General features: G+C 44.1%; 1 protein-coding gene across 4 annotated transcripts in view; it reads left to right on the forward strand.

Annotated features, from left to right (window-relative positions):
* Positions 1 to 1,698: 1,698 nt before the first annotated feature.
* The window catches only part of TGFBRAP1 (transforming growth factor beta receptor associated protein 1), a 48,665-nt gene continuing 29,073 nt past the window's right edge, over positions 1,699 to 21,290 (forward strand). The window contains exons 1-2 of one of the 4 annotated variants that reach the window (XM_081157125.1): positions 1,699 to 2,158; positions 3,835 to 3,968. In XM_081157125.1, coding sequence (XP_081013251.1) covers positions 3,964 to 3,968 — 5 coding nt within the window. In that variant the 5' untranslated portion in view covers positions 1,699 to 2,158; positions 3,835 to 3,963. Of the gene's footprint in view, positions 2,159 to 3,834; positions 3,969 to 9,754; positions 9,877 to 21,290 lie in introns of those variants that run through there. The other 3 variants (XM_081157126.1, XM_081157127.1, XM_081157128.1) reach the window with 3 other exon arrangements.

Here is a 21,290-nt window from a genome sequence, read left to right on the forward strand (position 1 = left end):
GTTTGGATAGGGCACAGGAATTTGCATTTATAACAACTTCCAAGGTGATGCTGGGACTGCTGATTACTCATCATGCTTTAGAAACCACTGAACTACATTAAGCTGCTTGAGGGCAGGGGCTATGTCCTCATTTCAGTGTCGCCAGCCGCCTCTGCCATGGTAGTACCTGGCACATGGGAGCTGCTCAAGCGATAGTTGATTGGAATAACGGTCCAAAAACTTTATTTCTTACTGAATCTAGATTACAAGTATATGAATATGTGTATACAGTGTATCATTAAATGAGCTAGAACATGTAAAAGCTCTTAAAACATGTTTGCTAAAAGAAATCATTGCCCCGGTTGGGGTCCCTTAGTTGGTTGGGTGTCCTCCCTTGCACCAAAAGGTTGTCTGTTCGATTCCTAGTCAGGGCACATGCCCAGGTTTCGGGCTCAATCCCCAGTGGGGCGTTTGCAGGAGGGAGCAGCAGATCAATGTCCCACTCGCACATTGGTGTTTCTCTCTCCCTGCCTCTCTAAAAATTAATAAAAATATTTCTTAAAAATCATAAATTTAACCTTTCTTTGATTAACCTCATTATTCTAAACTGATATCCAAATTAGTTGTGTACTTTTAACAAGAAAGCTTATAAATTAGAGTAACAGAATTTTAGCATTAAAAGCCTCTTTTAACGATATTGTCAGGAATTCTAAGTATTGGTTGAGTGCATCCTACATGGAAATAGACACAGCAAAAACTCAATAGACACACTGTACAGCCAGTGAAGAACCTTAGGTGTATGGGTGAGTGTGAGGGTGTTACGTTGTGAGAGTAGATGGCAACTATTAAAAGCATTCAGTTGTGTTCAACTCTTCATCATCATCTATGAGAACACATCTTTTTCACATGCTATAAATATTTGTAACTAGTATGGACCCAAGGGATATTGAATAAATATTAATAAATGAAGTTAATTAACAATTTCTTTGAAAAACATGACTGATATTTCTTCTTAAATGTAATCCAAACAACATGAGGAATTTAGAATTAGCCCTGACGCAGGTATTTCCACGGTTATGGAATAATTATTTTCATATAGGCTCCTGTCATGTGTGAAATAGACTTCTCAGAGTTCCAGGAGGAACAAATGTTTCTAGATGGAGTAACGCGCATATGTGGAGCTTGCCATTTTAAGAATCCTATGGTAAATCCTTTCATAACGGAAGTAATTATTTCTGAATTCTTTTCCCCCTTTTTTGTTAATATACATTTTTACTCCTATATTATTTAAAGCAGGACACAAATGTTCTGTTCTTACTACGGTGGAATTTGGGGTAAGTCATACAGTTGTTTTTGCCTCCATCAACTCATCTGTAAAATGGAGAGATTAATAGCACTTACTTCGTAGGGACATGGGGAGGCTAAAGTGAGATCATTGCTGCAAGGCCCTTAGCCCAGCGTCGGGCAGTCAGGAGGTGTCCCCTCTGCGCCTGGTTCCTTGCAGCTGGGCACCGTGCAAATGTGGGGTTCTCGGCCGGCCTCAGCGATCGGCGGTGGGGAGCACCGCCAGCAAGTCCGCGCCCCAGGCCGACTCTGCAGTCAGATGGCGGAGTGGTTACGCTCTCCCCAGGATTGGCTGGCTGGCTGGCTGGCTGGCTGGCTGGCTGGCTGGGCGATTCATTCATTCAGCCAGTGTTCCCCGGGCGTTAGAAACGAGAGTGGAGCAGATCAGACCAGGCCAGCGCCTTCCCGGCGCGGCGCGGCGCGCCGCGGGCGGGGAGGGGAGCGCGCGCAGACAGCCTCGCCGGCACTGCGGGAGCGCCCACCCTGTGCCAGGCGCGGTCTGGTGCTTTACAGGAATTATCTCACTTCCCCCCGGCCGCCCCACGACGCAGGAGCTGTGTGGCCCCGCGGAAAGGAGGCAACGGGCCCGGGGGGCGCCCCCTCGGCCGCTGCGCCGGGGGAGGGTTTCCCACCGCCCCGGCGTCCCGGCGGCCGCGGAGGGGCGATGGCGCAGGGACACCGGCTCCCGCCTCCCGCGCAGGGCGGCCGCCCCACGTGACGGGAAGCGGCGGCTGAGCGGCCGGACCAGCCCGGGAGCCGCGGCCGGGAGCGGGCGGCGGGCGGCGGGGCCCAGGCCTCGGGGCCGGCGGGACGCGGAGGCCGGGGCGGCGCGCGGGTGAGTGCGGAGGGCCGCGGGCTGCGGGGCTGCGGCGCAACCCAGAGGGCGCGGAGCGGGCGGCCGGGGGGCGGGGACCCGCGGGGGAGCGAGTGGGTGCCTGGGGGTCGGAGCGGGCAGGTGTGCGCGGGGCGGTGCGCGGGGGACAGGTGCCCGTCGGACCCTGGGCGGGCGTGCGAGTGTGGGGCCGGGGTGCACGTGCGCGCGGGCCGGGCGGGCGCGCCGGAGGTGGGGTCCGCGCTGTGGGTGTTGGGGCGCGTGAGGAGGGAGTGGGTGCGGAGTGGGTGTGCGTCTGGGGAAGGGCTGAGCCCTGGTCCTTGACTTGGGGCGGCTGTTGGTTTTGTGGAGGCCGGAGCCGGGGAGGACTGTGGCCCTGCGCCCCTGGCCCCTCCGCCCCGGGTGTGGACGGCTGTTATCGCTGTAATTGATGTTTCCTGAAGCTCTTGGGCTTTCGGAACTCAGTTCCGGGTCACACGGGGCCCGACTTGTTGCCCTGAACCCTGAGACTGGGCAGAGTGTGTCGGGGAGGAGGGCGGAGACCTCGCCCCTGCTCCTCGTCCAGGGGCGGAAAGCCGCCACCCCCCCGCGATTCGCCCCCTCCCTGGCCCTCCTGGGGTGCAGGTGAAGCTGGGTTTTCAGCTACCGCCCTGTACGTAAAGTGGGGACGACTAGAGACAGAAGCTGCCCTCTGTCTCCAGTTGTCCGCTGCTGTCATTGTTTTGCTCTGGGACTGTTGGGTAACCCTCACAAAGTCCCCAGGCCGCTCTGGGGCCCTACCTGGCTGCTGGAAATGGGGGTTTGAAGTGCTTCTTAGTGCAAATGACTATTGGGTGCTGGGGTTTAATCTCTGATGAAATGCTAGTGGGCCGGCGCCTGGCCGTCCCAGGGAAGGAAGCTGCCAAAGTGATTGTAGTGACAGGTTGAGGCCCTGAAAGAAGTGCCAGGAGGCTCCTCTGCAGTGAGCTGGCTTACCTGGAGCCAGAGCTCAGGAGTAGATGGCAGTGGGTGCCCACTGCACCCTCCTCCTGGACTTGCTGCTTTCTGTTGGTCAGCACCATGGTCACATTGGAAGGAACATCTGGCCAGCTGCTTCCTTTTCCTTCCAGATCTGCCAGCCAAGCAGCCTTAGCAGCCACTAGAGCTGCCTCTTTCTTTTTCTTTTTTTCATTTTGATTTTTTTTTATCATGGTATTAACTGGGTAATTTTTTTAAAAAAATACTATTTTCCAAAGTGGCTGCACCAGTCTGCATTCCCACCATCAGTGTACCTGGGTTCCCCTTTCTCCAGAACTTGTCATTTGTTGATTTGTTGATGGCAGCCATTCTGACAGGTGTGAAGTGATACCTCATTGTGGTTTTAATTTGCATCTCTGATGGTTAGTGATGTTGAGCATTTTTTCTATGTCTCTTGGCCATCTGTATGTCCTCTTTGGAGAAGTGTTTATTTAGGTCCTTTGCCCATTTTTTAATTGGACTGTTTGTCTCGCTTTTGTTGAGTTGTATGAGTTCCTTATGTATTTTGGATATTAACCCTTTATCACGTGTTGTTGGCAAATATGTTCTTCCACACAGTGGGCTCCCTTTTCGTTTTATTGATGGTTTCTTTTGCTGTGCAGAGCTTTTTATTTTGATGCAGTCTCATTTGTTTATTTTCTCCTTTGTTTCTCTTGCCCTAGGAGCTGTATCCGCAAACGTATTGCTACAAGAGATGTCTGAGATTTTGCTGCCTATGTTTTCCTCTAGAATTTTTATGGTTCCACGACTTACATTTAACTCTTTTATCCATTTTGAGTTTATTTTTGTGCATGGTGTAAGTTGGTGGTCTAGTTTCATTTTTCTTTGGTGTATGGGACTTGAAATACCCCTGACCGGACTCCATGGGAGCCTCTCTACAACCAGCCCTTCCCAGGCCCCAGTGTATCATGTGGATCCCAACTCTGATTCTGCCGGTCGACCCCTACACGGGGGAAAATCTGTTTTTGGACTCCCCTAAAATTTAACTACAGTTGTCTCCGCAGATACCCAAATCCTCAGGTCCTCTAGTTCCTTGTATAAAATGGCGAAGAACGGGGCAAGCAGTCAGCCCTCTGCCTCCGGATTCTCAATTGCAGATTAAAAATACTGTTTTCGACTGTATATTTTTTAAAAATTCATGTATTAGTGGACCTACGCAGTTCTAACCCGTGTTGTTCAGAGTCAGCTGTAATTGTTAACCCAATGAATTACTCTGGAGTTAAGACTTCTTGTAGATTGTGATTCCAGTTTCCTGTACATCATGGTATATACATTTTACGAAGAAATCGGGTGGTACCCTTGTCTTTTCTCCTCCACTGTCCACCTCCAGCAGCCATCCTCTGGTCCTAGAGTTGGGAGGAGCTTGTACACCACTGCTGGCTCCCAGGACACTTCAGCCTCTGCCTAACTCTCAGTTACAGGGATTTGTAAGGGCCCATTCGCCCCTTAAACAGCTCCAGCTGACAAGTTTTAAAAGCTTGCTGTTTAAAAAATGCTAAATTTTCTAGGCCTGATTTGCAGCTAGCAAGTCAGGGAATAAAAGTTGATGTTATGGCTTATTCCTTTATGCTAATATTAAACATTTGCGGCCCTTTAAGAAAACTCCAGGAAATTTTACTTAATGAGTTACGCATCTTCATCTTGGGCTGAATCCAGTGCTCATTAGAAATACATTAATCACTTACGGTGCCCAGGTGTTTGGATACCCCCGAATAATTTGGCCTATACTTTATGGCTCATCTCTTCCGTGGCAAGCCTGGCCTGTTTTTCTTTATTAAAAAATGCTTAACTACTAAATATGAATGTAGAAGTAACAAGTTAATTCGAGGCCACTCCAATGAACCTGAGCGCGTTGTGCAAAACAGGAGCAGGCACTGAGTGTGTTGTGAAGTCTTGCAGGTGATTTGAGACCAAGACCTTTTCTTGATAGTCAAGTAGCTGCCATTAAGTAAGTTAAAGATTCAAGAAAAATAACATATGTAAAAGAGAAAAATTGCCTAACATCCAGTAGGCACAGTATAATTCTTTGTGGCTGTTTGAAGGCCCAGTATTGAGGAAAATGTTATGAAGAAAATGCCCTGGAGACTCATAGTCCCACCTGTTTCTCTTCTCCTCCCTCCTCCCCCAAGTCCCTTCTTCAGTTACGACTGTTGATGTTACTATTATAGGGCATATATAATATATACATAGACATACACACACTACATGCATATATAAGGTGTGTATAAATGGTATATGTATGTATGTACATATTTGCTTGTGTATGTATATTTACCCATATATTTAAGTAATTTTGATTAGTAATGCTCAGGAAAAGGGTTCCAACTGTGACTACTCACACATAGGTATGTGCCAGAATAATATCAAGGTGACAAGTTAGATGTTAGACTTGAGCTGTATTTTTTTTCTTTTTTAAAAGATATCCTTTCAGGTCATTGAAACAGGCTTATTGTGCTGTAACTAGTCTTGTGTGATCTCTGTTACATGAGTACAGAAGAACATGAGCTGGTTGTCAAGAAGTATCCTTGTTTTCAACATGGGGACAAGTTGTGTTTGGCACGAGTCAGTAAGTTTGTTGTGGATTCCTGGCGAACTTCAAGATTGAGCAGATGTCTGTGAGAACTTGGGGAAGGACCTGACGCCAGCATGGGGTGTGGCTCTGTAAGGACAGCTTATGTCACAAACAAATATCCTGCTTTGATAAGATTACTAGGTTAGTGGAGAAACATTAAAGTGGATTGTTCTGTATCTGAAATTTAGCAAGACAGTGCTGACGCTGAGCCCCACTTATTTGTGACAGACAGAAGGTGTCCAGGGGGCAGAGGGCAGAGGGCAGCCGTTCTGGCGCAGAGAAACCTAAGGGGGCAGGATGAGGGAGGGTAATAGGATTCCTGCTCTAGACTCAGGATGGGAAGGCCAGGCCCTGCTGAACAAGGGCCCTCCAGCAGGACGGTCGTCCATAGGCTTCACAGCACAGTGACCTTGTGTTTAGAGTTGTCGAATTCTTCAGGAGGACTGAATTCTAAGAGGACATCTGAAATCACACTTGCCCCCTTCAGTCAATAGAGTGGAAAGAAATACGGCCTTGGAGACACAAACAGCAACTGGGGTTGAAGTCCCTGTTTCATCACCTGGTAGCTGTGTAGCCTTAAGCAAGCCACCAAAAATCTCTGTGTGTCCATAACAGTGTCCACCTCTTAGAGTAATGTGAGAGTGAAGGGAAATCATTTATATTAAGTACTTAGTATCCAACTAAACCCAGTGACTAGGGGCTCTCAAGAGGCGGCCATCAGGGTGTCGGCCAGGGCCGAGGCCGGAGGTGCCCGTCTAGAGTTGGAGCAGCAGGAGCAGCTGTACCCCTGCAGGGGCAGCCAGGTGCTCAGTGGTTAAGGCGTGTGCTCTTGGGGCGAGCTGCCTAGGTTGGAATCTCTGCTCTCCATGGTCATTCAACCTCCCCAAACCTCTGTTTCCTCCCCTGCAGATGGACTAATGATAGTACCTGCCCTGCAGGCTCGTTATGAGCATGAAGAGAGCATTTAATACGGAGTCTGGCACATACGAGCCTTCCGAAAGTCTTAGCTCCCCTACCATAGTGTCATTACTACCCGTCCTTCAGAGGAAGCATATCGTCCAGTCCCAATTCCTGTTTTACAAGCAGGTGACAGGCCCAGAGGTTCTGATTTACCAGAGTTGGTTAAATGTTCCACAGCTTCTGTATCCACTCATCTACTGATGGGCACTTGGGCTGTTTCCAGATCTTAGCTATTGTAAACTGCGCTGCTATGAACATAGGGGGGCATAGTTCTTTCTGATTAGTGTTTCAGGATTCTTAGGATATATTCCTAGAAGTGGGATCACTGGGTCAAATGTCAGGTCAATTTTTAATCTTTTGAGGAAACTCCGTACTGTTTTCCACAGTGGCTGCACCAGTCTGCATTCCCCCCAGCAGTGTACCTGGGCTCCCTTTTCTCCACACCCTCGCCAGCACTTGTCATTTGATGATTTGTTGATGGAGCCATTCTGACAAGTGTGAGGGGATACCTCGTTGTGGTTTTAATTTGCATCTCTGATGGTTAGCAATGTTGAGCGTTTTTTATATGTCTCTTGGCCATCTGTATGTCCTCTTTGGAGAAGTGTCTATTTAGGTCCTTTGCCCGTTTTTTAATTGGACTGTTTGTCTTTCTGTTGTTGAGTTGTATGAGTTCTTTGTATATTTTGGAAGTTAACCCCTTATTTACACCATGGAATACTATGCAGCTTTTAAAAAGAAGGATCTCTTATCCTTTGGGACAGTATGGAGGGACTGGAGAGTATTATGCTAAACAAAATAAGCCAGTCAGAGAAAGACAAATATCACATCATCTTACTTATATGTGGAATCTAATGAACAAAATAAATTGATGAACAATTTATGGGACCACAGACGTGGAAGCAAGAAACAGACCCACAGATCTCAGAGGGAAGGCGGGAAGGAGGGCAGGAAGAGACTGACCAAAGAACTTGTAAGCATATATGCACAGGCCATGGACATGGAAAATAGACAGGAGAAGAACAGGGGAGGGGGGAGATGGGGGGAGGGGGTAAAGGGGAGAAAATGGGGGACATCAGTAATACTTTCGACAATAAAATAAATTTAAAAAACAAAACAGTTGGCTAAGCTGCCGGAGCTCAGGACCCCTGATTAATATTGAGAATGTCTGCTTTGCACCATGCCCGCTTGATACCCCTCCCTGTGTGGCCCAGGGTAGCTCCCGGGCCTTGAACCTTATACAGAGGGGAAGCGTTTAGATGGCCTCACCTCTCTGCTCTTTCCCAGCTCTTACCTGAAGCCCCCCTGCTCCCCATCAGAGCCTCCCGCCTACCTGCTTCTCCTGAAGCTCATGGTATATCAGATTTTGGACCCAGCAGGAGTCAGCTCACATTTACCCCGATCCAATCTGAATTCGTCTATGAGAAATATTTCAAATGAGCATAAGTCCCAGTGTCTCCTCTTTGAAATACGTTCTCAGGAGAAAAGCTTAATATGTAGGTATTATTCATACCTATAATTTTAAGTTAGGACACTAAATTTAGAAAATTCATCCCCAAAGGTTGCTGAATAAAAAAGGTCATAGAATCTCTCCAGCAGCCAGAGGCACCCAGGGAGTCTGTGGGGCTGATGGCCATGGGTGTCCACTTCCTCTGTTCTGGTTACTGATTTAGCTCATCTGAGCATCTTTTTTCCTGCTAGAAAAAGATTCTCGGCTCCCTTTTCTCTTTTTTGATTACTCCAAGATAACATGATAAATCAAAAACTGTGATCACATTTGCCTTTTTATGTTCCCTTTCTGTTTTGAAGTAACTTTGGGCTTACTAAAGAGTGGAAAAACAGTCTCGAGCTCGCCTCCACTTTGCTTCCCTTTGTTAACATCTTACATGGCCACAGTGTAGTGATCAAAACTAATACTTTAATATCAGTGCTGTTCGCAAACTTGATTCAGTTTCACCAGTTATTCCACTAATGTCTTTTCTGTGCCACGGTCCTGTCTCCTTGGTCTCCAACCCGTGACGGTTCCTCAGCCCCCTCGTTTCTCATGACCTTAGCCCTCTGAGGCAAGTCAGGGACTTCGTAAAGTGTCCCTCAGTGTGGGGTAGTCTGGCATATTCTCATGACTAGGTATAGGGTTACAATTTTTTCAAGAATACCACAGTGGTGATATGATGCGGTTACACCTTAATTTAATGCCAGGCTGCATTCCCTGCCCCTCTGAAGCAATAGGAGCACCCTCATGAGACTTCCCTGGGTCCCAGTCACCCTGTGATCGTACCTTGAGGGTTTAGGAGAGAGCTTTTTCTGAGGTAGCTGCAGGTTAAAGAGAAAAAAAAAAGTTAAGCTTTCATATCACACACACACACACAAATTGTGTTTGTGACCACTGAGCCTTTGAGTCCTGTCAAATCTCATCTGACTTTAGAGTGATCAATAAAATAATTCATATTGCCTTTGATCTTAAGGTGATGTCAATTGTAGTTATAGCCAGTTTATATCCTAAGAGGAGAGCTAATTGGCCCACACAGCCATCCAAATTCCTCTTTCAGGTGCTAACTGAAGTTTGAAGACACTGATGTGGTTTTATTAAGTGTGCTATTCCTACAGACTGTGAAGGTGATTGTCACCCATAGGAATTGGAGGTGTTTAGGTGTTTGTTTTTAATAGAGGACTTCAGTTAACATTTTATTTTGCTAATTTAGCATGAAGAGAACATCCAAATAAGAACTTTTGCTAGCAAGGTTTGCCTTAAACCCACCCAGTAAAGAATTTTGAGTTTGTGATTTGGCTGTACATTCCTTCAGTCGGGAACGTAGGTTAGGCCAAAGGAAAGAAATGTGTCCAGTCCTACTTGCCTCTCCTGCTTGATACTTAATGACAGCATGGCCAGGAGAGGAAAGTTGAGAGCGTTGGGTGGGCGGAGACCAGGGAGGGGGGTGGGAGGGTCAGAGTTTGTGCTCAGTGCTGCAGGGATGTGAACACAGGCTGGACACTGGGCAGCAGGTCCCTTAGTAACGGCGCACCCCTTTTCTGTTTTATTATTTAGCAAGCTGACCTGTGCCAGGCTGATGCTAACCCATGTCCCCATCCAACTGAGTCCACCGCCTGACTTTTCTGGGCTATCTCAATCCAAACATCAGGTCAGCCTCCATCGCTGAGACCACTAGGAAACTGGGTAAAAATGAGTAAACCCGAGCTGGTTCCTCTTTTTGGCTATTATGAATAAGGTTGTGCTGCACATTCTTGTACATGTTTTTGTGGATATTGGTTCATACTCAAGAGAAATGAAAACATTAAACATGGAATTGTGGGGTGAGAGGATAAATGCATGTTGAACTTTATAAAACAACACATTTCCAAAGTGATGGTGCCATTTCGTACTACTTCTAACAAAATATGAGATTTCTAGTTTTTCTACATCCTCACTTCAGTCTTTTTTATTGTAGCTATTTAATAGTTGTGAAATGCTATATCATTGTGGCTTTTTGTTTGTAGGAGTTTTTGTATATTCTGTATATGCGTGAACCCTTTTTCACATATATTATTACAGATTTTTCTCCCAGTCTGGGAGTTGCCTTTTCATTTCCATAATGGTTTCTTTCAATGGATGCAAGTTTTATTTTAGTTTTTGTAAAATCCAATTTATCAACATTTTCTTTTATGGTTAGTGCCTTTTGTATTCTAGGAAATCATTATGTACCCCCAAGGTCCCGAAGATATCCTCCTATGTTTTAGATTTTACTTTTAAATTAATTTGCTGTATCTCAAATTAATTATTGTATATGGTGTGAGGCAGGGATAATTAAGGTTAATTTTTTCCTCATAAGGTTATCCAGTTGTTCCAGCACCATTTATTGAAATGACTTTCCTCATTGAATTTCATTGCTGCCTTCGAAGAATCTATTGAATGTGTATGTGGATCTATTTTGAATTTTCTCTTCTGTTCTACTGATCTGTCTTTCCTGATGTCTTAATTACTACAATTTATAGCAGTTTCTAAAGTCAGTTAGTGTAGGTCTTTCAACTTTGCTCTTCATTTCCATGATTGTTTTGACTCTTCTAGGAAGTCATGTGCTGCGTAATGACTGGGATACATTCCACAGAAGGTGATGTTCAGTGATGTTGCCATGCAAACATCATAGGGCGCGCTTACACAAACCAGATGGTACAGCCCACTGCACGCCTAGATGCTCTAGCGTGTTGCCCCTGGGCTTCAGGTCTGTGCAGCGGTTTCTGTACAAAGCAACACGAGACTACATCAAGCACGAGATAAATGGTGTGGCCACTGAAATGTGTGAGGCTGCTGCTAGTGTAAATGGCATTCTCATTTACAGCAACCTTCTTTGTATTAAGTAGAAAGAGTGCACTTTAAAATAATGACTCAAAGTGTAGTTTAATAAATACATAAACCAGTAGTGTGGCTGTTTGTTACTCTCAATAATTACGTATTATACATAATTGGATGTGCTGTACTTTTATATGGCTGGCAGCGCAGTAGGGCTGTTTGCACCGTCACCACAGACATGAAAGTGATGCGTGGCGCTGTGATGTTACCGTGGCTGCAGTGTCACTAGGCGAAGGGAAATGTTCAGTTCCGTCATCATCTTACGGGACCAGCGTCATATATTGCGGTTTCTTGTTGATCAAAACGTTATGTGACACGTGATTATATTTTGATCCGTTTAAGTTTTACAGCCAGCTTGTCGATTTCTACAGAAAAGTCTGCCAGGGTTATAATTTAGGTCTTCTTTAATGTGTAGGAAGGTTTTGTGATTTTCTTCATAAAGATTTTAGACATCTTTGTTAGATCATTGCTTCACACCTAATTTTTTATGCTATTGCAAATGTCTTTTGTTAAGATTAACATTTTTAATTGTTATTCTATGTAGAAATGCAGTTTAATTTTGTCAACTGATAGGTGTTGGCGCCAATTCAGCGCCAACAGAAATTCCTAATTTGGGGTGCAGTGAAGGAGGAAACTTTATTCAGTGCAAACAGCTCAGTTGTGACCCAGCATGGCTGTGGGAAAGCTTAGTTGTGTTACAGCTCAATTATGAAGCAGTACAGCTTGGCTGCAACGCAGCCCTGGACCTGGCGGGCCCCTCTCCAGCTAGATAGCTCTGCTCTGCTCCAGCGACGTCCTCAGTGTTTTATCTTCAGTGTTTCAGCTCCAGCTAGGGGACACAGTGTTCAATCTTGGGTGGAAGGGGAATGTGCGCTCTTGGAGCCAGAGGGGAGGTGGTTTGTATGGACAGAAGTCCTCTCTCTGGTCTCTGATTGGTCTGTCCTCATGCAGATGAGGACTCCCAATCATCACAGTTTGATTGGTCCATAAAGCACTGTCTGTTGGGGAAAGCCTCAGCCCTATTGGCCGAAATACTATTCCAGGAACTCCTTTATAAGAGCTGCTCGGACAGCAGACACAGCGCAGGCAGGCGGGTCAGTGCAGAGAAAGGTAGTTCAGTGCAGGCTTCTCCCCAGAGTGTGGTTTGCATGAGAGTGTGGTTTGCCTAGAAATGGCTGCTAGGTCCTGCTTTTATTTTATTTTATATTTTATTTTATTCTATTTTATTCTCTTTTATTCTATTTTATTCTATTTTATTCTATTTTATTCTATTTTATTTTAAGCCCACTTAGCCAGCAGGAGTCCTTTTTGAGTACGTATCTTTTTTCTCAGGATCCACACTTTGGTATATTGATTTTTTTAAATTACAATATTCCTAAACTTTAAAAACATTGTAATAGCCCTGGCTGGTGTGGCTCGGTTGGTTAGAGCGTCGTCCCATACACCAAAAGGTGGCGGGTTTGATTCCCAGTCAGAGCACATTCCCAGGTTGCATGTTCGAGTCCCCGTTGGGGCTCGTGCGGGAGGCAACCGATCGATGCTTCTGTCTTACATCTATGCTTCTTTCTCTCCCCCCTCTTTCTTCTCTCTAAAATATCAATTAAAATTTTTTTTAAATGTAATAGATTGTGCGTTTCCATGCAAATAGTAATGTCATCTGTAAATAATTATAGTTTTCAATTCTTTATAACTATTTTCTTTTTCAACTGGCAGCCTCCCAGGGCAGTGTTGGGTAGAGATGGAGTGTTAGTTTGCTAGGGCTCCCGTAACAAAGTACCATGAACTGGGCGGCTTGAACAACATACACTTACTGTCTCACAGCAAGTCCTGGAGTGTAGAGTCTGGGATCAGGGTGATGGGCAGGGTGGTTCCTTCTGAGGGACAATCTGTTCCTCGCTTCTCCCCCAGCTTCTGGTGCCTCAGGCCTGCTGTGGCTTGCAGATGGCCATTTTCTCCCGGTGTCTTCATGTATCTTTCCTCTGTGTGTGTCTATCTGTCTAAATTCCCCCTTTTTATAAGGCCGCTAGTCATATTGGATTAGGGCCCACCCTAATGACCTCATCCTAATTGGATCATATGCAAGGACCCTATTGCCACAAAAGGTCATATTCAAAGGTATGGGAGTTAGGACTTCATATTTAGGGGGCATAATGTAACCCATAACAGATGGTAATAGTTTTGTTCTTTTTTATGTTTTTCCCCTTTTAATTTGTAAACGTGGTGAATATACATATATATGTGTGTGTGTATATATATATACACACACACATACATTCAGTGTGCTGATATTTGATACTTTTGAGTATGACTAAGAATGATCAGTGATTTTCCTTTTTCCTATATCCTTACCTGGTTTGGGTATCAAAGTTATACTTTATACTGGCTTTATAAAATGAAGTGGTATATGTTCCCTCATTTAAATTTGTTTTCCTAGGCTTGGCTGTGTGCCATGGAAAGAAGTAGGGCCTCTAGAAGCCTATATAGCTGTTGTAAAGAACACAGGAAAACATTTTTTAAGCTCATGGGTAATATCAAAATCTCTGCTGCCCTGCTCCATGTGTAGTCAAAAGAATGGAATTGTTGTTTTGGGGCTGAGGCTTAGGAATCCTAAAGAACCTCAGGGAAGGTGCCAAACAAAGCAGCACATTCTTTTCACAGTGGCTACAGGTGTTAATTAAAAGGTAATGTTTCTATGTACATCTGGAGAAGAAAATTAGTATTTTTACATTAGCATTTTCAAAGACACTCACTCAGATTCTAATTATCACCAGTGGCAGTGTGTATAGTCTTAACTTGGTAGAAAGTGATTACTAATATTTTAATTTTGGACCTTGGCACATATTGCTTTATATTGTAACTTGAGTATTTTCTAGTCCTATTTCTTTAATGAGATTGGGAGACTCTTGGGATATGGAAGTGTCTTCTTGTAATTTTTTTTTTTTTTTTTTTTTCACACTTAGAGGTGCTTGTTGCAAGTGTAGTTAACTGTTGTCCATGAATGTACTAATATTTTTCAGTCTCTTTCCCTAAGTATGTATCTTGCAATTTTGAGAAAAATATTAAAATGTTGATCCTTTATTAAATATTAAAATGTATGACCATACTTTAAAGGTGACATTCTAACAAAAAGTTAGTTTAGATCAGTTTGAGATCACACAATAAAGTGTGAATTGTACACCTTAAAGAAATTTTTAATTTATTACCATGTTAAAACCTCTCTGAATTCAGACCTTAGTAAGTTGGACTTAATGATAATACAGGTTTGGCCTAAAGTTTATCTTTTATTATTCATATTTAATCTAAGTAAATGTATCACGTGAACTAGATCATGGAGAAAATGTTTCCACTGCTTAAAGGAATAAACCATTTTTAATACCAGAATGTTACCATGCCAGCTTTCATTTACCTCTATGTAATTCTGTTTTAGCAACTGTGAAGTTCGTAATGCAGTATTGTTGATAGTCACTAGTCTACTACTAGTTCCAACTCGTACCCTTAAACAACATCTCCCCATTCCCCACTCCTCAGCTCCTGGTGACCACCACATATGTGACAACATCTTTATCCAGTCATCTGTTGACAGACACAGGTTGTTTTCATGTTTTGGCTATTGTCAGTATGCTGCAGTGAACATGGGAGTGCAGATATCTCTTTGAGATCCTCATTTAATGTTCTTTGGATATATACCCAGAAATGGAATTGCTGGATCATGTGGTATTCTATTTTTAATTTTTTAAGGAACTTCCACATTGCGATCCATAGTGGCCGCACCAATTTACATTCCCACCAGCAGCGTTCGAGGGTTCCTTTATCTCCACACCCTCACCAACATTTGTTATCTGTCTTCTTGATGGTGGCTGTTGTGACAGGTGTTTTGATTTGCATTTCCCTGAGAATTACTAATGTTGAGCACCTTTTCAGGTACCTGCTGGCCACTTGGATGTCTTCTTTGGAAAAACGTCTTCTGTTTAGTTTCTCTGGCAACTTTCATCGGATTGTTCTTTTTTAAATAAATAGATAGATAGATAGATAGATAGATAGATAGATAGATAGATAGATAGATGATAGATAGATAGATAGATAGATAGATAGATAGATAGATAGATAGATTTTTAGAAAGAGAGGAAGGGAGAGGGAGAGACAGAGAGACATTGATTCTGTTTAGTTTCTCTGGCAACTTTCATCGGATTGTTCTTTTTTAAATAAATAGATAGATAGATAGATAGATAGATAGATAGATAGATAGATAGATAGATAGATAGATAGATTTTTAGAAAGAGAGGAAGGGAGAGGGAGAGACAGAGAGACATTGATTCTGTTTAGTTTCTCTGGCAACTTTCATCGGATTGTTCTTTTTTAAATAAATAAATAGATAGATAGATAGATAGATAGATAGATAGATAGATAGATAGATAGATAGATGATAGATAGATAGATAGATAGATAGATAGATAGATAGATAGATAGATAGATAGATAGATTTTTAGAAAGAGAGGAAGGGAGAGGGAGAGACAGAGAGACATTGATGGGCTGCCACCCCCATGCCCCTGTGCCCTCACCTCTCCCCGCGCACACACACCCCAACTGGAGATTGAACCCAAAACCTGGGTATGTGCCCTGATTGGGAATCGAACTTGCCACCATTTGGTGTACAGGGCGATGCTCCAGCCAACCAGGCCACACTGGCCAGGGCACTGTGCAGAGCTTTTTAGTTTGATGTAGTCTCACTTGTTGATTTTTGCTTTCACTGCTTGTGCTTTTGGTGTCATATGCAAAAATCATTACTTAGTCCGACATCAGTGAGTTTCTTCCCTAAGTTTTCTTTCAGGAGTTTTAAGGTATCAGGTCCTTTTGTTGATCTCTAATTTCATACCATTGTGATGGGACAGATACTTGGTACGATTTCAGTCTTCTTACTTCACTAAGACTTTCTTTGTGTCCCATCCTGGAGAATGTTCCATGTGTAGCTGCTCCTGTTGGAGGGAATGTTTTATAAATGCTAAGTTTATTTGACTTAATGGATGGCTCCAGTCCATTGTTTCCTTTCTGATTTTCTGTCTGGATGATCTATCTATTGCTGAAGGTGGGGTATTGAAGTCCTGTACTGTTATTGTATGATCTGTGTCTCCCTTCAGATTTGTTTGTGTTCGCTTATTATATTTAGGTGTTCCAGTGTTGGGTGCAGATATGTTTATGATTGTCATCTTCTTGATGAATTTACCCCTCTGTCATTACTTAATGGATCTTTTTTTTGTCTACTGGTTTTGGCTCAAAGTCTGTTTTGTCTGCTATAAGTACAGCTCCCCCGCTTTCTTTTGGGTTCTGCTTGCATGGAGTGTCTTTTTTTTCACCCTCTCACTGTGAGCCTTGGTGCGTCTTTAAGGAGGAAGTGAGTCTGGTAGGCAGCATAGGGCAGGGTCTAATTCTTTAAATCTCTCCAGCTACTCTATGCCTTTTAATTGGTGAATTCAGTCCATTTACATTTAGAGTTTTTGATATGTGATGTTTTGTAGCATTTTTATGTTTCTAATGTTATTCTGTTTCTAATGTCAGTATCTAATATTTGTGATGTCACTAAGGCCATCTCACTATTTTCTGGTTGTTTTGAATTTTTATTCCTTTTTCTTCAATTTCTGCCTCCCTTTGTAAATCGGTGATTTTCCATGGTGACATGCTCTGTATCCCCACTGTCTCCTGTGCGTCTGCCCTAGATTTTGGCTTTGTGGTACCATGAGACTTACATGAGACATATCGTAGATAAACTGCCCATTTTTAAACTGATAGCAACTTAACTTAGGTCATCCACAAAACCGTCACCCTTTAACTCCCCCTTTTATATTTTTGATGTTATCATTTACCTCTCTTTATATTGTGTATTCCCCTTTATATTTTTGATGTTATCATTTACCTCTCTTTTACCTCTCTTTATATTGTGTATTCCCCCTTTTATATTTTTGATGTTATCATTTACCTCTCTTTATATTATGTATTCATTAACACAGTAGTAGCTGTAGTTATTTTTAATACTTTTTTCCTTTGACCTTTTATGCTCTGTTAACTGGTTGGCACCTCACCCTTTTCCATGCCTGACTAGTAGGCTCGTCTCTTCTGGTGTTTTGTGTACTTGTGTATATTCTCATGTTACTGATGAGTGTCTTTTCATTTCAGCTTAAAGAACTCCTTTCAGCATTTCTTTTTTTTTTTTTTTTTTTTTTTCTCATTGCTTTTTAGAGAGAGTGGGAGGGAGGGAAGGTGAGAATGAGAGAGAGAGACAGAGAGACACAGAGAGAGAGAGACAGGCACATCGATGTGAGAGAGACATATCACTTGGTTGCCTCCCACATGAGCCCTGGGCTAGGGATCCAACCTGCAACCCAGGTATGTGCCCTTGACTGGGAATTGAAGCCTCCACCCTTTAATGCATGGGTTGACACTCTAACCACTGAGCAACACCAGCCAGGGCTCCTTTCAGCATTTCTTGCAAGGCAGCCGCAGTGCTGGTTTTGTTTGGGAAAGTCGTTAACTTTTCCTTCATGTCCGAAGGATAACTTTGCCAGGTACAGTGTTATTGGCTGGCAATTTTTATCTTTCAACACTTCCAATATGTCTCCCCGCCCCCCCCACCCCAGGCTTGTAGGGTTTCTGTTGAGAAATCTGTTCATAACCTAATGAGGTTCCTTTGTTTGTAGGTCACGGTATCCCCTCACCCCCAGCTACTTCTAGATTATTTTTATCTTTGACAGTTTCTTATAATGTTTCTTGGAGAAGGTCTTTTTTTATTGAGATAATAGGGTGATCTATTAGCTTTCTGAGCTTTGATATCTAGTTATCTTCCTGGGTTTGAGAAGTTATCGACTATTATTTCTTTAAATACATTTTCTGCTTCTTTCTTCCTCTCTTCTCCCTCTGGAATCCCAGTGATCACACACATTTTCTTCACTCTTCATTCTTTTTTCATTGTTCTCCCCTGACTTATTTCACAATTCCTGTCTTCTACCTCATTCACTCTGTCTTCCATGTGCTCTGCTGTCCTGCAGATGCCCTCTTCTGCATTTCTCATTTCACTCTTTGATTCTTCAGCTCCAGAATTTCTGTGGTTCTTCCTTATGATGTCTATCTGTTTGGTTAAAAGTCTCATTTTGATCGTGTATTTTTTTTTTCTTTCTGAGATTTTGTTGAATCGTCTTTCCGAGTTTTCTTGTAGCTCATTAAGTTTCATCAAAACAGCAATTTTGAATTCTTTATTGGCTAGATCACAAATTGAACTCAGTGGAGAATTTTCTTTTTGTGATGACATGATTTCTTGATTTTTCATGTTCCTTGTAATTTTTCATTGCTGCTTTCACATTTGAAGTAGCAGATACCTCCGAAATCTTTATTAGTTGGCTTTAATGGGGTTTTCCATTCGATGGTGTTACTATCTGGATTTTCTCCCTCTCTGTGGGTGCACCTGCTTCATTCTTCCTGCTCCCGCTTGTGGCTGGATTCATAAGTTTTATGGCTTCTCTAGTTCTTAGAACTCACTGGAAACCTCTCTTGTTTTCCAGAAGGTGGTGCTAAAGCTCAAGTTTGTGGTTCCTTCCTTGCCCATTTTCTGAGTGGGCTCCCTGTCTACCAGAGTTCTCTCTCATGCTGCACACAGGAGCACATACAAGGAGCCGGCACAGAGGGAGAGGAGGTGTGGGTTAGTGCTCAGGCACTGGGGGTACCTGCAGACCCAGTAGGGATACCCTCTGGGTGTGATACTCCCAAGGCTTGAGGGTGCACTTCCTGCTGCATAAGATTCCTTTTATTCCCTTTGAAATTCTCATCTGCCTCTCTCCTAGCCGTCTGTCCTCCCAGTCGTGGAGGTTCTGTCTTGGCACTTTGGGCTCCGCTGGAGAGAAGTGAGTTTCTCTAGCTTCTTCCCACACAGCTGGGGTAGCCTGGCACTTCCTCACCGCTGTCCTTTCCTCCAGGGGAGAGGTTGCCGCAGTGGGAGAGATCAGTCCCTGGGCAGTGTTTCCCTGGTGGTGCAGTGCTGGGGAAGTTTCCTTGATCGCCGCCTCTGCTGTGACCAAACTCTTATTTTGTATTGGGGTTATTTTTTTGCTCCAGTGGCATGCTGGAATCTCCCTGCGGGACGTCTGGACTTCTGCATATTCTCTCATTTATAGGTCTGCCCAGGTCAGCACTATGCCAGCCTTAGTGAGAGGGGTCTGGGCAGACCTGCTGGTTCCGCTAGTTCCACAGCAGTACCGAGATGTTTGCCTGTTACTGGGTGTGTGAGTGAGTGAGCCTCCACCTGGTCCCGGGCTGTGTGGTGTCAGATTCCACAGCACCCACAGGGGAGCTTTTCTCCCTGTGGACGGATGTCTAATTTGTTTAAAAACGGGGGTTAAAAGGAACATCTTGCTCTACTGTGATGCCAACGTCATTCTGCTTTTTGTAAATTACTATTTTTTTGTTAAAGCAGGTCCCTTATTCAGAGGCCGATAGTAGGAAACTTATTCTTAGCAAGACTTGAGTAACTGCATGTCTTTTTGAATATTACAGAATTATGACTTTTTAATAAATCAAAGCTTTTCTTGCAGATCTGTCCTCCCTCTTTCCTTCTGTGCCCATCCCAGTGTTTAGAATAAATATCAGGTGTTTGATTGTTTCCGTATGCAGTTGACCCTTGAGCAACACGAGGTTGAACTATGGTCCACTTACACACGGATTTTTTTCCCAGTCGATCTGCTCAGTTCAGTTGATGGGAGTTCAGTTGACATGCTCAATTCACTGGACCCGTGCAGTTCAAACCTGTGTTCAAGGATCAACTGGCTGGAATCCGCGTATGCGAAGGGCAGTTTAATTTCTGTGTGGATTTTCAACTGCATGGGGGGTGAGCACCCTAAATCCCCACGTTGTTCAAGGCACAAGCTGTGTTCTTTACTGCAAATGTCTTTTGTTTATCCCTTATGCTAAGTAAAGATAGAGGCTAGAGTTATGGACAGTATACTTTTAAATAGAGGAGTTTAATTACGAAGCTTGTTTCCCTATCCTTCTGCAAAGCGAGCGGTACGTCCCATATTTCGGACAGTGGGCTCGCTCTGCCCTGCCAGCTTAGAGGACAGCCCTATGGATCCAGGGAAGGCAGACCTGTTCGGTATTACTTTGCTTTCACAGACTTAGGGTGTTTCAAAGCTTGCGTTTCAATATCTGTGTTTAATTCATCAGGATCTAACTGGAAAAAATAGTGTCTATTTTTGGGTTTCGGTGATTCTGTTTGGCCATGACAAATCAACAAATCAACGGTAGTGTCTAAAAATTGTGTCAGAGTAAAAGCCCTCTTCCCCCAACCCTAGGCTTTCCCGGGGACCCTGGGGAGGTTTTGTTGACCCAGATAGATAGATGTACACAGTTCCTTCTCTGTGAGGCCTTCTGAGCATCTTTTCCAAAGCACTGTGAGGATGAGCTCATGTACATGAAATGCATACACGAGGGCGCATGCATGTGTGTGTGTGGGTGTGCATGCGTGAGTGTGTATGTCTAGCTTACATTCTAGTCTCTCTGTCAGTCACAGAGGCGGACACAGATGCCCACAGTTCAGGGCAGAAGACGGCAGTGTTCCATCTCTTGGGGCCCAGCCTGGGAAATAAAAATAGAGTAAGCTGGGGGCTTGAGAGGGATGCAGGAATGATGAGATCAGCAACTAACTTTATTGAGTGCTTCCGTGAGTTGACTTACTTAACCCTCAAAGAATCATGTGAAGTAGGCGCCATCATTACTCTCATTTCACAGGTAAGGAAAATGAGGCAGGGAGAAGCCAAGTGAGCTTCCCGGGTCACATAGCTACTAAGTGACAGGGAGGGATAGGAAGGAACAGGTGGTGTCCAGTGGAAACCTTATCGCAGACCTGGGTACCGTCCTTCCTGGGCATTCTGTTGATGCACAGAGGGGAACCAGAGTCTCACTCTTGTGCAGTGTCACCGCCCAGTGGATGGGGTATAAGAAATTGTAGAATTCTAAAATCTTCTGGTGATCCCTCCCCTCCCCTGAAGCATAAGTCTTCTTCCAGGAACTCTTCCAGCCTCAGCTAGGACACCTCAGAGGGTTGAGGAGTTTAGTTTCTCATGAGGCAACCCTGTTTTGGGACAGTTCGAAGTGGTAGAAAGTTCTTGAAGCCTCCCTCTCAGTCCCATCGGTCCTCTGCAGCTCCCTTAGAGCTCAGGGGCCTTCCTCTTGCATGAGGGGAGCAGGGGCTGCCCGCCTGTGTCTGC

Source organism: Miniopterus schreibersii (assembly GCF_964146895.1).
Source record: "Miniopterus schreibersii genome assembly, chromosome: 13".
Lineage (NCBI taxonomy): Eukaryota > Metazoa > Chordata > Mammalia > Chiroptera > Miniopteridae > Miniopterus > Miniopterus schreibersii.